This window comes from Osmerus mordax, chromosome 1 (genome assembly GCF_038355195.1).
Source record: "Osmerus mordax isolate fOsmMor3 chromosome 1, fOsmMor3.pri, whole genome shotgun sequence".
NCBI classification, from domain to species: Eukaryota; Metazoa; Chordata; class Actinopteri; order Osmeriformes; family Osmeridae; genus Osmerus; species Osmerus mordax.
The window spans coordinates 15,576,069-15,587,709 of NC_090050.1; the positions used below are offsets into that span (position 1 = coordinate 15,576,069).

Here is an 11,641-nt window from a genome sequence, read left to right on the forward strand (position 1 = left end):
TGTTTTCACAGATTTTATTACTTCAATGTAGCCTATTAATCTGGTTATATGACACACTCATTTTCAGAACAATTCTCATTATAGAGGATTGTAAATCATGATCCTCATAATAGGCCTACATAATCATTAAAAGCCCTTAACTCATAAGGTGAAATGTTGCTCCTTTGTCTAGCAACGCTCCATTGGTAGTGGAGATTGTTGATACATGGTTTCACTGTAGTACACATCATACAATAATTTGACAATTGAGCAATAGATGATACAATGATATAGCATTATAATCGCTGCGCTCTCATAGTGAGATGCAACAGTTTTTCCTACGCCCGATGTAACGCACTGACTCCTCCTTCTCTGAGCACAGTACGTGCCCTTGCGTCGCTATGCTTCTTTCTCTGCAGACTAGACAGACGCACATCCAGAGACATGGCTCCGTGAGACGGCACATGGCGGCCAGCAGCCATGAACCAAAAAACAACTCACCAAAAACAGTTAATGCATTAGTAGCAACTTGATTTCGTTAATTTTGGATATAACTATTCAAACTACTGCAATATCCATAGAACTGGTTTACTGACAACGGAAGAGGTGTATTGTAACCCCCTGTTTTCTTCTGCTTTTACGCGTCTACACTTTTAAAGTCGTTTTAATAGCAATTTCTCATTTGAATACAATCATGGGTGTGCAAGGTTTCCAAGAATACATTGAAAAGCATTGCCCAAATGCTGTGGTGCCGGTGGAGCTTCAGAAGCTAGCTCGGGGGAGCCTGGTTGGAGGTGGCAGACAGAGACCACCTCAAAGTCCGCTGAGGTTGCTTGTGGATGCTGAAAATTGTCTACACCGGCTCTATGGTGGGTTTTACACCGACTGGGTGAGCGGAGGCCAGTGGAACCACATGCTCGGTTACCTGGCTGCTTTAGCCAAGGCCTGCTTCAACGGCAACATTGAGCTCCTGGTATGCTTCAATGGCGCCCTGGAGAAAGACCGTCTTCACGAATGGGTCAAACGACAGGTGAATGAAAGACAGACAGCGCAGCAGATTGTCAGCCACGTCCAGAATAAGGGAACTCCACCCCCGAAGGTCTGGTTTCTCCCTCCCGTATGCATGGCCCACTGCATCCGACTGGCACTCCTCAGGTTCCACATCGGGGTAAGTTAGCTTGTTAGCTAGCACTGCCAGCTAACCTTAGTGTCATTACCAGTAATTTAGTAACTACTTTGCCAACAAAACTGACCTTAATTACACAGTTAACTAGCTGCTATCAACACACCAGTTCGACATGTTACACTAACTACATTGTCAAAAGTTTGCAGTTGTGCAGCTTGCTTTCAAGTAACACGTTACTGGTCTTGAGCTTTAGTTGGCTAAGTGGATGGCTAGCTAGCAACCTGTCTGAAAAGAACCTGTCTGGTAGATCTTGAATTTCTTGTGCTTGAAAGCCGCCCATTAATTTGCTTGTCAACTCTTGAAATAAAGTTGGTTATAATTGGCCATTTAAATCCTAACGTATGTACATATCATTTAGATAACAGTAGTTAAATAATCTAACAAATTGGATCTCAAGATTAAAATATTTAGAAGGCTATCAAATTGTTTTATAGTATTGTCATTGCCTCCATCTTTGCCAGGTCCATCAAAAAGGAGGAGAGCTAAGATTTTTTTTAAAGTACAGTAGGAGTATGTATTGCGTGTCTTTGACATTAACGTGTGAAAAGTAGGCATAGCTCGAATCAATGCATTACAGAATCCAGCAGTAAACACCTCCAATGAATGCTGGGAATTGGATCTTCTGTGAGAATGTTCATAAGAGGAGTTGCACTGGTACTGCTGTTAGTCCCACCTTTGCACTGCTCCTATAGGCTACACAGCAGAGGCTCTGATTTCAGAGTACAGATAGAAATAGCCCTACCATTGGCTGTACACTGAAATCACATGTCACTTGTACTGTTTAGTGTGAGCCAAAGCCAACAGGCCTATGCCAACTTTTACGTTACGGCCCTCTTCGAAAATGGAAATGGCACCGGGATGATTAGAGAAACAAGGCTCAACCATTGAGCTACAGTGTTCAGAAAACAAAGCCTAAAATGTCCAGTTACCTTGTTTGTGTTGGACAGCCTACTTTCCGCTTATAGTTTATTTGCCCTTGGCTCGTTTTTACTGTTCAAAATTCAGTTATCAGTCTCCCTTGTTTTTTTTCAAGGCTAGTACTTTTAGGGCCAGTGTACATATATTTATCTTCTTGTAAGATTCTGTGTATTCCTCAAATTACATGATACAATCTGTTGAACTATAATGACCTAAGTAGTCTATAATCCTAAATGAATTCCAAAGCTTCCCGTGATTGATTCAAGAGCATATTTTCAAGAGCATATTTTCTATGTGATTTTGAAATGTTGTATACAGGCAATTCAACATTGTTGTCATTTTTCAGGTTGTCCAGAGCATCGAAGACCACCACCTGGAAGTGATCACCTTATGCAGGGAGAATGGGTTCCATGGCCTAGTGGCGTATGATTCTGACTATGCCCTGTGCAACATCCCCTACTACTTCAGTGCCCATGCCCTCAAACTGAGTCGCAATGGCAAAAGCCTCACCACCAGCCAGTACTTGATGCATGAAGTGGCAAAGCAGCTTGATTTGAATCCAAATCGATTTGTCATCTTTGCATCACTTTTAGGTTGGTAACAGAGATATTGTCAGTCACTAGCCAAATAAATGACCTACAAACAACTATCCTAGTTCATCATATTCGTTTTTCATGAGTACATTGCTTCTTGGTTACAGGTAATCACATACTGCCTGATGAAGACTTGGCTGCCTTTCACTGGAGTTTACTTGGTCCAGAGCATCCATTAGCATCGTTGAAGGTAAACTGTCAATGAATGATTGTGTGTCATGATGTTTTTCTAGTGAAGCACAAATCTAATGTTTCATTGCAAATTACTATTTACTGTGACTGTTTGAGAGAAATTGGATTTGTCAGGAAAGGACTGAATACTTGACAATCTTCATAAATACTGGACATCCGTGCCATCGAAGAGCTGTTTTTTTTGGTGGCGTAGCTGGTTAATACGGTGTCTATACAAAATGGTAGTCTTGTTTGGAAGTCAGAGGACCCAAGTTTGCATCCCAGTGTGGGAGGATCGGGGGGAATGTTATGCTGACAAGCGGCACGATGACACCAGTTACACATGCAACTAGCAAACCTAAAACTGGCAAAACAATGTAGTGACATATTAACATAAGTATACAAACGTCTCTTCCACTGAGGCCTCTTAACTGAGTCTTAATGTTGTCTGGCAGGCAGTTGTTTGTTTAGACATGGAGCCAAAGTGAAGGAAATCCATGTATTTTCCCATTGTATGTCGCTCTATTTCCGACATTGAAGATGTTCCATAAGAACTACATATTTTGATTGTTCACAGGAAGTCCAGTAAATGTATTTGTAATTGTTCATATTCAGTTTTATAATAGATGACAATAAATTGTCATCTGTTCAATAGGTGCGTGCCCACCAACTAGTGCTCCCCCCTTGTGATGTGGTGATCAAAGCAGTGGCTGAGTATGTCCGCAACATGCAAGACATGACTGACCTGGAAGCCATAGCAAAGGACATTTTCAAGCATTCACAGGTATTTCAACTGCACAGCAAGAATGCACATGCTTTTTTACTGTGACTAGCAAATATATGGTTGCTGAGTTTCAAGTTTGCTCCAAAACCCTTTCAAAAACATTATTTATAAAGAAAATGAGAATACCATTGTGGCACATAGTCAGCAGTATCTTGGTTTTGGCAGTTCTATACGCAAATACATCTAGGAACATTCTGACTTTCATAACAATTACCCTTGTAGACATGAAGCCAGTTGTCTGGTTTGATCTAAGCCTGCTGCTTAGTTTTGTTGACATGGTTTCCACTGACAATAGGTGTATCATTGTTTTTCTTATTTCAGTCAAGAACAGATGACAAAGTTGTCCGCTTCAAGAAGGCAGTGGAGTACTACTCTGCAGCCAGCAAACCCCCTCAGTTCTCTCCTTATTTAGGTAACTTCAAAGGTCACTTTGTCTTACGAAGTCATGCTTGACATCAAAACTTGACATCAAAAGCAAAGCGATACAAAAGCTAGTGGTGAATCATGGGGGATGAGTAGAAATCCCATGTCTCCTCATGTTTGAATCATTCAACTGGATGAAATGTATCTCTGTAATTTACCATAAGCCAGTCTACACTTGTTATGCCTCACCTTGCATTCAGTGTCTGTCCACAACAATATATTTTGAACCTATTCTGTTCAGCTCAGCTATATCTATCTCTTTGATAACTTGCCTTAAAATATGCTGTTGTATCAGTCAAATAGACAGAGCCGGAGAGCTCTCAGTAATGTGAGAAATGTTCCCACTTGCCTCAGACCTTGTGTCCACTCTGGAATGGCTGCTATGTCCTGCGCATACAAATAGGCTGCTTTAGAAAGGCTTGCATAGCCACTACAAGTTTGGGAAAACTCATTTATGGTCTGTTTATGAATGGTCTGTTTATGAATGGTCTAATGACCCAAAAGGCACACTGCATTATAGTTTGACTCTTTCTCTAACCATCCTTAGTTAGGTTGTATGTCTTTTTGATTAAATCATCCTAAATATTTCTGAAGGTGCTCAGTATGCTTCAGTATTCTGGCAGGCTCCCCAGTAGTGGCTCCACTGTCAGTAGAGTTACTATAAAGGCTTGATGTAGTGCCATGCTGTCTGACTCTCCCTGTTGCATCTCGATTTCCACTCTTAGTCAGACCAAATCAGATCGGAGTGCCTGCAACAGTGCCACAATATGCACCTCCACAAATGCTCAACATTCCACAGGCTCACTTGCTCGTGAAACCTGGGGTGAGTAGTCCCTTTCTCCACACAGCCCTTGTGTCATGTGAAAATGTCATATTTGAGTTCAATCCAGAGCTGTGATTGAGATGATATCATGGCTTGTTATGTGGGTCCAGGTCCAGCATGCCTACCCAACCCCATTGGTGGAGCCTGCCCTAGCTTTGGACTCAGTGGAGAAAGGCGTCCCAGATCAGAACAGCTTCAGCAACATTCCTCATGAAGGGAAGCACACACCGTTGTATGAGAGGTCCTCTCCCATCAACCCCGTTCAGGGCAGCAGCCCCAACAACAGTGACCCTGCGTTCTTCAACACCTCCTCCACTTCCTCCTCTTCTGAGAATGAGGAGAGCACAGGCACCACTGCCAAGTGTGTATAACACGTCACCTTAAAAATATCTTTCTGCGACTGACATTTACATTAATTCGAACACATGGAAATCAAACTTTGTATCAACAAAACTTTTCATCCCCCATTCAGAGTAAATTGTAAGTATTTTCTGTTTCGGTAGTCATGTAATTGACCATAAAGGAGGATGGGACAAATCTGCAAATGAATCTGAGAACACAGTAGTGGGTGACCTGGGGGACCAAACAAGTGTAAGTTGAGCGATGCAACCCTCTTGAATTTAAACACGCTACTCTTTCTCAATATAAACTCATCCAGATGTTGTCTTCCCTCCCTCCCAGGCTGACCTCAAGCTGACCTCCCACATTAGTCCAGGGTTGGAGGTGGGGGGTCATCATAGCCTCAGTGCCCAGATTCCATCCCTTCTTTCAATGCCAACCAGGAACCACATGGACATCACTACCCCGCCTCTTCCTGTGGTGGCCCCAGAGGTGCTTCGGGTTGCTGAGCACAGACACAAGAAGGGTCTCATGTACCCTTACATCTACCATGTTCTCACCAAGGTCAGAGGAGATCCTGCTAGTCCAGAGACACACTGACAACTTTTGTTTTTGATACTGAGATGACAGGGGGATGGACTCTTCTTTGCTAGCTAGGCTTCCTTGCTTCCCCTACTCAACATTGCAGTACTTTAGTAACATGTCTTTCATTGCAGGGTGAAATTAAGATATCTGTCACCATTGAGGATGAAGCTAACAAAGACCTGCCTTCAGCGGTGCAGCTGTTCCGGCCTATCCGCCAATGTGTTTACGGAGTGCTCTTCAGTCTGGCGGAGGCTAAAAAGAAGGCCCAAAGGGTAGCCATGAAGAGAAACCGCCTCCCTGAGTGTGGGTAGTATTTTATTTAAGCAAACCTAAATTTACCTATTAGCCATTTCATAAATGTCACTATTTTTGGGTCGTTGCTTAGGTTTTAACCTCATATCCCTTCTCTGTAGATCCTCCGGTGATCGTCAAAGAGTGGGCAGCATACAAGGGAAAGTCTCCCCATACCCCAGAGCTGGTGGAGGCCCTGCCTTTCCGCGAGTGGACCTGCCCAAACTTGAAGAAGCTCTGGCTGGGGAAGGCCGTGGAGGACAAGAACCGCAGGATGAGGGCCTTCCTGGCCTGCATGCGCTCTGACACTCCGGCCATGCTGAACCCTGCCAACGTTCCTACCCCCCTCATGGTGCTCTGCTGTGTGCTCCGGTGAGTGGGGAACAGTAGCTGGAGACCTCATGCACCTACACAGATGGGCTTCATCCCATTTGGACAAATGTATGGCCTGTATGATGTCTTAACATGAGGCCAATAAATGACTTGGTTACAATGATTTAGTTTTTAACGGATGGGCCTCAGTAATAGACAACTTAAGAAAAGATAGTTAATTTAAGATCAGTTCCTGCATTTTGTAATATTTCACTGTTTGTGTTTTGCTTCAGGTTTATGTTACAATGGCCAGGAGTAAGAATTTTGCGTCGTAACGAACTTGACGCTTTCCTAGCCCAAGCACTTTCTCCTAAACTATATGAACCTGACCAGCTGCAGGAACTGAAGGTGATTTCGTAGTGATATGATATGAGGCGTGTCCTGAAAACGTCTGGTGGCAGTCTACCAAAACGGATTTGGCAGTAACCTATTCAATCATGTTAAGACTGGGTTATTTTGTTTGTTACTATGGCCTCAAAATCAGAGGTTGGGCTGGTAAGCTGCTGACAGTTATACTTTTGTTTCACAGGACACTCCTCATATTGTTGTGGCAAGAAAATGTGTACAGCAAAGCATACAAATGTTTTGCACAAGCATGTTTTCATTAGCTCAGCAGGAAAAGATGTCTGTTAGTGACAGGGGTGTTTGTACGCGTGGATGGTTTACTGACACATCAGTATTGTTTTCCTAATGTATTGAGATTCTCATTTATGTTGAGACTATTTCATGATGGCTGGTCTTGGTTGTAAACCATCCACACGAGCTGTGCACTTTGGCGCTAGTAGTCTGTATGTCAGCCTGTCTGTTCTATGCTCTGTAGCAGATTGACTGTGTACTGTAGGTCTCTCTCCTGCTGGCTTTGTGTGTTGGCTGGATTAGGTTGTCAGCTACTATATGTCTGCAGACTGAGTGAATGGGCTTACGCTGGCTTACGCTGCTCAGTGCTGTGCTGCTCTTCGATTAGAATGCTCTGGATGGGGTAAGAGGTGGTAGGTTCTCTCATTGGATTGTCTTTTATTTCTGGACGTTTGTATTTACAGATTGACAACCTGGACCCTCGAGGTATCCAACTGTCTGCTCTGTTTATGAGCGGGGTGGACATGGCTCTGTTTGCCAATGACGTGTGTGGCCAGCCCATTCCATGGGAGCATTGCTGTCCATGGATGTATTTTGATGGCAAGCTGCTTCAGAGTAAACTTATCAGAGCTAACCGGGACAAGGCCCCTCTCATCGACCTCTGTGATGGTCAGGTAGTTCTACCCAAACCAAACAGCCAAAAGTGACATGTTCTCACCTTGCATACAGTTAGCCTTCTGTTTTCTTTAATATTAAAAATCATATTCATCTTTCATATCTTGGAGTATTGATGTGTAAAACACCATGAAATGATGGCAGTACTTTCTGCATTGTGTCTAAAGTGAAAAGATAATTCTGCTTGTTTTGGTAAGGTTGAGGTCATTTGACAGCCTTTGTGAATAAAGATATAAGTCCTAAAGTGACTTTCACTTTTCCTTCTCTTCCCTGTAGGCTGAGCTGGTTGCCAAGGTGGAGAAGATGCGTCAGAGTATCTTGGAGGGTCTGAACTTTACTCGCCCACCTCATCCTCTTCCTTTTCCTCCCCCACCACCACCCCATGGCATGCCTTTCTACCCCCCTCCCAACTCCTTCTACCCCCCACCACCAATGCTGCCGCCTCAGGGGCGAGGCAGAGGAATGCCTGGTAAGGGACCAATGACTGGAGAAATTACAACCAGTAGGTAGTAACTTGTTATATACCAGTTGATGATGATGACACTTAACGGTCAATGTAAACATTTAGCTATGTTTTACACCTACTGAGAGTGAAGTAGGATGCAGATGATTTATATGTTGTCCCATGCACTTTGAAGAATACATATGTAAAATGTAAAGTGTGTTTGACAGAATCTGGATTAACTCCTGAAAACAACATTATATGGTTATTTATGGCATTTTACACATGGATATGTTCATGTATTACATCCATATGAAGGGTGAAATGACACAAAACACGTGTTGTTTCACCCTTCAAACCAGGACTTCAAGCCATGTCCTCACAAGGTGGAAAGCTGGAGATTGCTGGCACTGTAGTGGGCCAGTGGGCAGGGAGCCGCCGTGGGCGTGGCAGGGGTACCTTTCCCATCCAGGTGGTGTCTGTTGGAGGATCAAACAGAGGGTAAGATTTATCATCTTAAATAAAGCAACAATACTTGTATTTTTGTGCTGTAATTGGGTATTGAAATTAGCATGAGATATGTTTTTGTGGGAATGGAAAGTGCCTGGGATCTTTTATTTTATCTCTTTAAAAAGGATTTTAACAATCCAGAACTTATTTAATGTTTATGCAGATTTTCACTTTAAAATCTTCTGTGAATGTATTAAAACATTGGGGGAGCAATTAAAACATGGCTTGACAGCAAAGCTAAATTGTTTGTGCAAATTAGCTTTGATTGCTGCTAATTTTATGTTTCTTTAGTCGTCCAAGAGGTGTGATTTCAACTCCTGTCTTCAGGACTTTTGGTAGAGGAGCCAAATACTATGGCAGAGGCTTCAAGAGTCAGGGAACATACCAGGTGAGGTGTTGAAAAGATGTGAGCACATTTCAATCTCCCAGGAAATAAATGAATGTGAATGTTTCAAAATATGTAGTATGTGTTATTCTTGTGCAATACAGCGAAAGAGTGGATACAGCTTGTGCCCTATGTTTAATTACAGTGTAATGACACTATACAAAGTCATTGTTTCAGCTTTCACTATGGGGTGACTGAACATCCCATTCTCTTAGCAGATCTTTATGCAGTTTAAAGCCCTCTAATTAACTTCCAAATTGCTGCTAACCTTTTTGTTCCCTCAGTGGACCCAGCTTTTTTAAATCTCTTTTAAGCGTTCATATGATCATAACAGTTTTTTTTTTATCAGTTATGGATGGAATTTTTATATCATTTTATTTTTTTGTAAATGCATCTAAATGCATCACTTTGTTACTGTCAAGTACTTTTAATCAAAGAGTTATACTAGATGAAATTATGAAGCATCATGACATTAACTCCTAGATAATATAGTGTCTAACTTTAATGGCATTAGAGGTATAAGGTGTTGTAATGTGCATTACAGCTTCATTAATGATAGTGACAGTATGAGAGAGACAGGAAAAGCGGGAGAGAGAGAGGGGATGACATGCAGAAAATTTCCTGGGATGGAATCGAACCTGTTTACCTAGTTAGCCACTGGGATGCCCTGCAATTAGCTTTTAACAGCAGTTGACATCAGAATTTCCTAATCAGAAATGTTTCTTATTCTAGAACAAGCCTGCATATGCTTCATCTGTGAATGAGGTGGTGAAGGAGAGAAATAAGCCCAAACCTGAAGAAGCCAAATCACCTCCAGTGTCACCAGAAGGTTCCGCCACAGAGAATGGTATGGATGGTAAAGAGACTGACCAGCTGAACGGAATGAAAGTAGAAAGCAGGGCTCTCAACAAACCTGAAAGTGCCTTTAGCAGTGACTCCAAGATGTGCAATACTAATCCTCATTTACATGCACTAAACCTAGACAGTGGTTGCCACAGAGACGAAGTTCTTGGCTCCACTGTCTTAAAAACAGAAGAGTAAACCTATTTTTATAGAGAAGGTAAAGGATGAAAGGGGGGTATAGGGTTCGGAATATCTGGAGAGATGGAAAGCCTACAGTCAATGTAAAACATTTTTCCTTTAAGGAAGAGAAAATGAGGACAAGAAATTTGAATCCCTCTTTGATGTTAGCAAGTAAAACCTGAACAATGACAATTTCTTGGTCAAAATAAGTCTGCCAGTATGAAATACTACTAGCATAAGGAGTAAATGCAGTTCACTCCCTCATCACTGATATATACATATCTCAAACTGGTTATGAGTGTTTTATTTCCTTTTCTTGAAATACAGAAGCCTCAAGATGCTTTTATTTGGCTGTCTTTTAGTTCTTATAGGTTGAGATACTATTCCAGTACTTGGCATCATATATTTGCCATTGTAATTGATTTTGTGTTGTCACGGTAAATGCTTTTTGAAAATTAAACTCACATGAAAAGAGAGAAGCGCAGAAACACATTTCTCACATGGGTCATCATTGTGAGTTTTGTGTTGCAAATATGCTGAGTTATTTTAGAAATTAAGTAACTGTAGTTGATTTAAATCCTGCAGCATAAATTGTAATGTGCTCACAACAGTTCATGATATACTTAAGCTACATAAGTAATATTTCAAGAAACGGTTATAAAATTGCAGAGATGCATACAATCCTGATGCTCTGTCAAAATTAGTGATCAACATGATTTTTTGATTCAGATGTAGAAAACTAGTACTACTGTTTCAGCTTAACTGTCTGCATGGTTCACAATCTTAAAAGGAGTGTAGTTATTGCATGTAGTCCTTTTTCTTCCATTCTTACCAGTACTGTGCCCATTGCAAATTCAAAAGAATGTCTAAGAATCAGTAATAGTCCTGATGTTAACTGTTTGTCAGTAACTGATTTGCTCTAACCTTCAGTTTTTGTGATATTGACATTTGTTTCATTTACTCAACAAAAAAAAACTACAAAATTATCTAGTCACTGTTGAATATTGTTAACCCTGGTGTACTCATTACTATATTCATTGTTCTCTGTTGCTGTTTTTGCATTCCCATTAGTAAAGCATCTCTGGAAAAATGAAAACCCTCTTATAAAAAGCTTTAATCAGAAATACCCCCTTTTGTAGCTGAAAACAAGTTTGCAAAATGCTTGACCTTCCCATTGAGATTTTATCATAAATAAGTAATTCTATAATCATTTTGATGTTTCTTTAGTGTTTTAAAACTTCGTGTACTTCTAAACCAGAATCATTAATTAACTTTTCCATGTAATTCTCATGAAGATTTTCATCACTCATTAGTGATCAGAAATATGGTGTATTCCTCAGTCCCCTGCCCGCAAGAGCTATAAATAGGTTACCTTGATGTAAGTTGAGCGGAGTTACTTTTTAACTCATTGGTTGTAAAAGAATGAACTACTGTTGGGTTTGATGGATTGTGGTGTGGGGTTTTTCCGAAGGCAATTGAATGCAACTTACAATGCTTAATAAAAGTATATTCTTTTAGTATAATCCGTTTGTGTCTTTTTTAATTTCCCTCTTATATTGATACGGT

General features: G+C 41.2%; 1 protein-coding gene across 3 annotated transcripts; it reads left to right on the plus strand.

Annotated features, from left to right (window-relative positions):
• The first annotated feature begins 404 nt into the window (after window positions 1-404).
• On the plus strand, window positions 405-11,598 carry LOC136944728 (constitutive coactivator of PPAR-gamma-like protein 1). Of its 3 annotated transcripts, none has more exons than XM_067238614.1 (17): window positions 405-1,147; window positions 2,430-2,676; window positions 2,784-2,866; window positions 3,503-3,631; window positions 3,953-4,043; window positions 4,780-4,877; window positions 4,988-5,238; window positions 5,381-5,468; window positions 5,559-5,780; window positions 5,933-6,104; window positions 6,215-6,464; window positions 6,698-6,812; window positions 7,505-7,714; window positions 7,992-8,217; window positions 8,520-8,658; window positions 8,959-9,055; window positions 9,785-11,598. In XM_067238614.1, the coding sequence occupies exons 1-17, from the start codon at window positions 674-676 to the stop codon at window positions 10,091-10,093; spliced, it is 3,201 nt and encodes a 1,066-aa protein (XP_067094715.1). In that variant the 5' UTR covers window positions 405-673; the 3' UTR covers window positions 10,094-11,598. The 3 variants fall into 3 exon arrangements, with proteins under 3 accessions (XP_067094715.1, XP_067094723.1, XP_067094731.1); XM_067238622.1 differs by having other exon boundaries at window positions 7,992-8,184; XM_067238630.1 differs by lacking the exons at window positions 6,698-6,812; window positions 7,992-8,217; window positions 8,520-8,658; window positions 8,959-9,055; window positions 9,785-11,598 and having other exon boundaries at window positions 7,505-7,693.
• The last annotated feature ends 43 nt before the right edge of the window (window positions 11,599-11,641 follow it).

Coding starts and splice junctions, on each gene's coding strand:
- LOC136944728 (XM_067238614.1), top strand. CDS start 674: ATGGGTGTGCAAGGTTTCCAAGAATACATTGAAAAGCATTGCCCAAAT. Junction 6,105..6,214: donor GAGAAACCGCCTCCCTGAGT/GTGGGTAGTATT, acceptor CCTTCTCTGTAG/ATCCTCCGGTGATCGTCAAA. Junction 9,056..9,784: donor AGAGTCAGGGAACATACCAG/GTGAGGTGTTGA, acceptor TTCTTATTCTAG/AACAAGCCTGCATATGCTTC.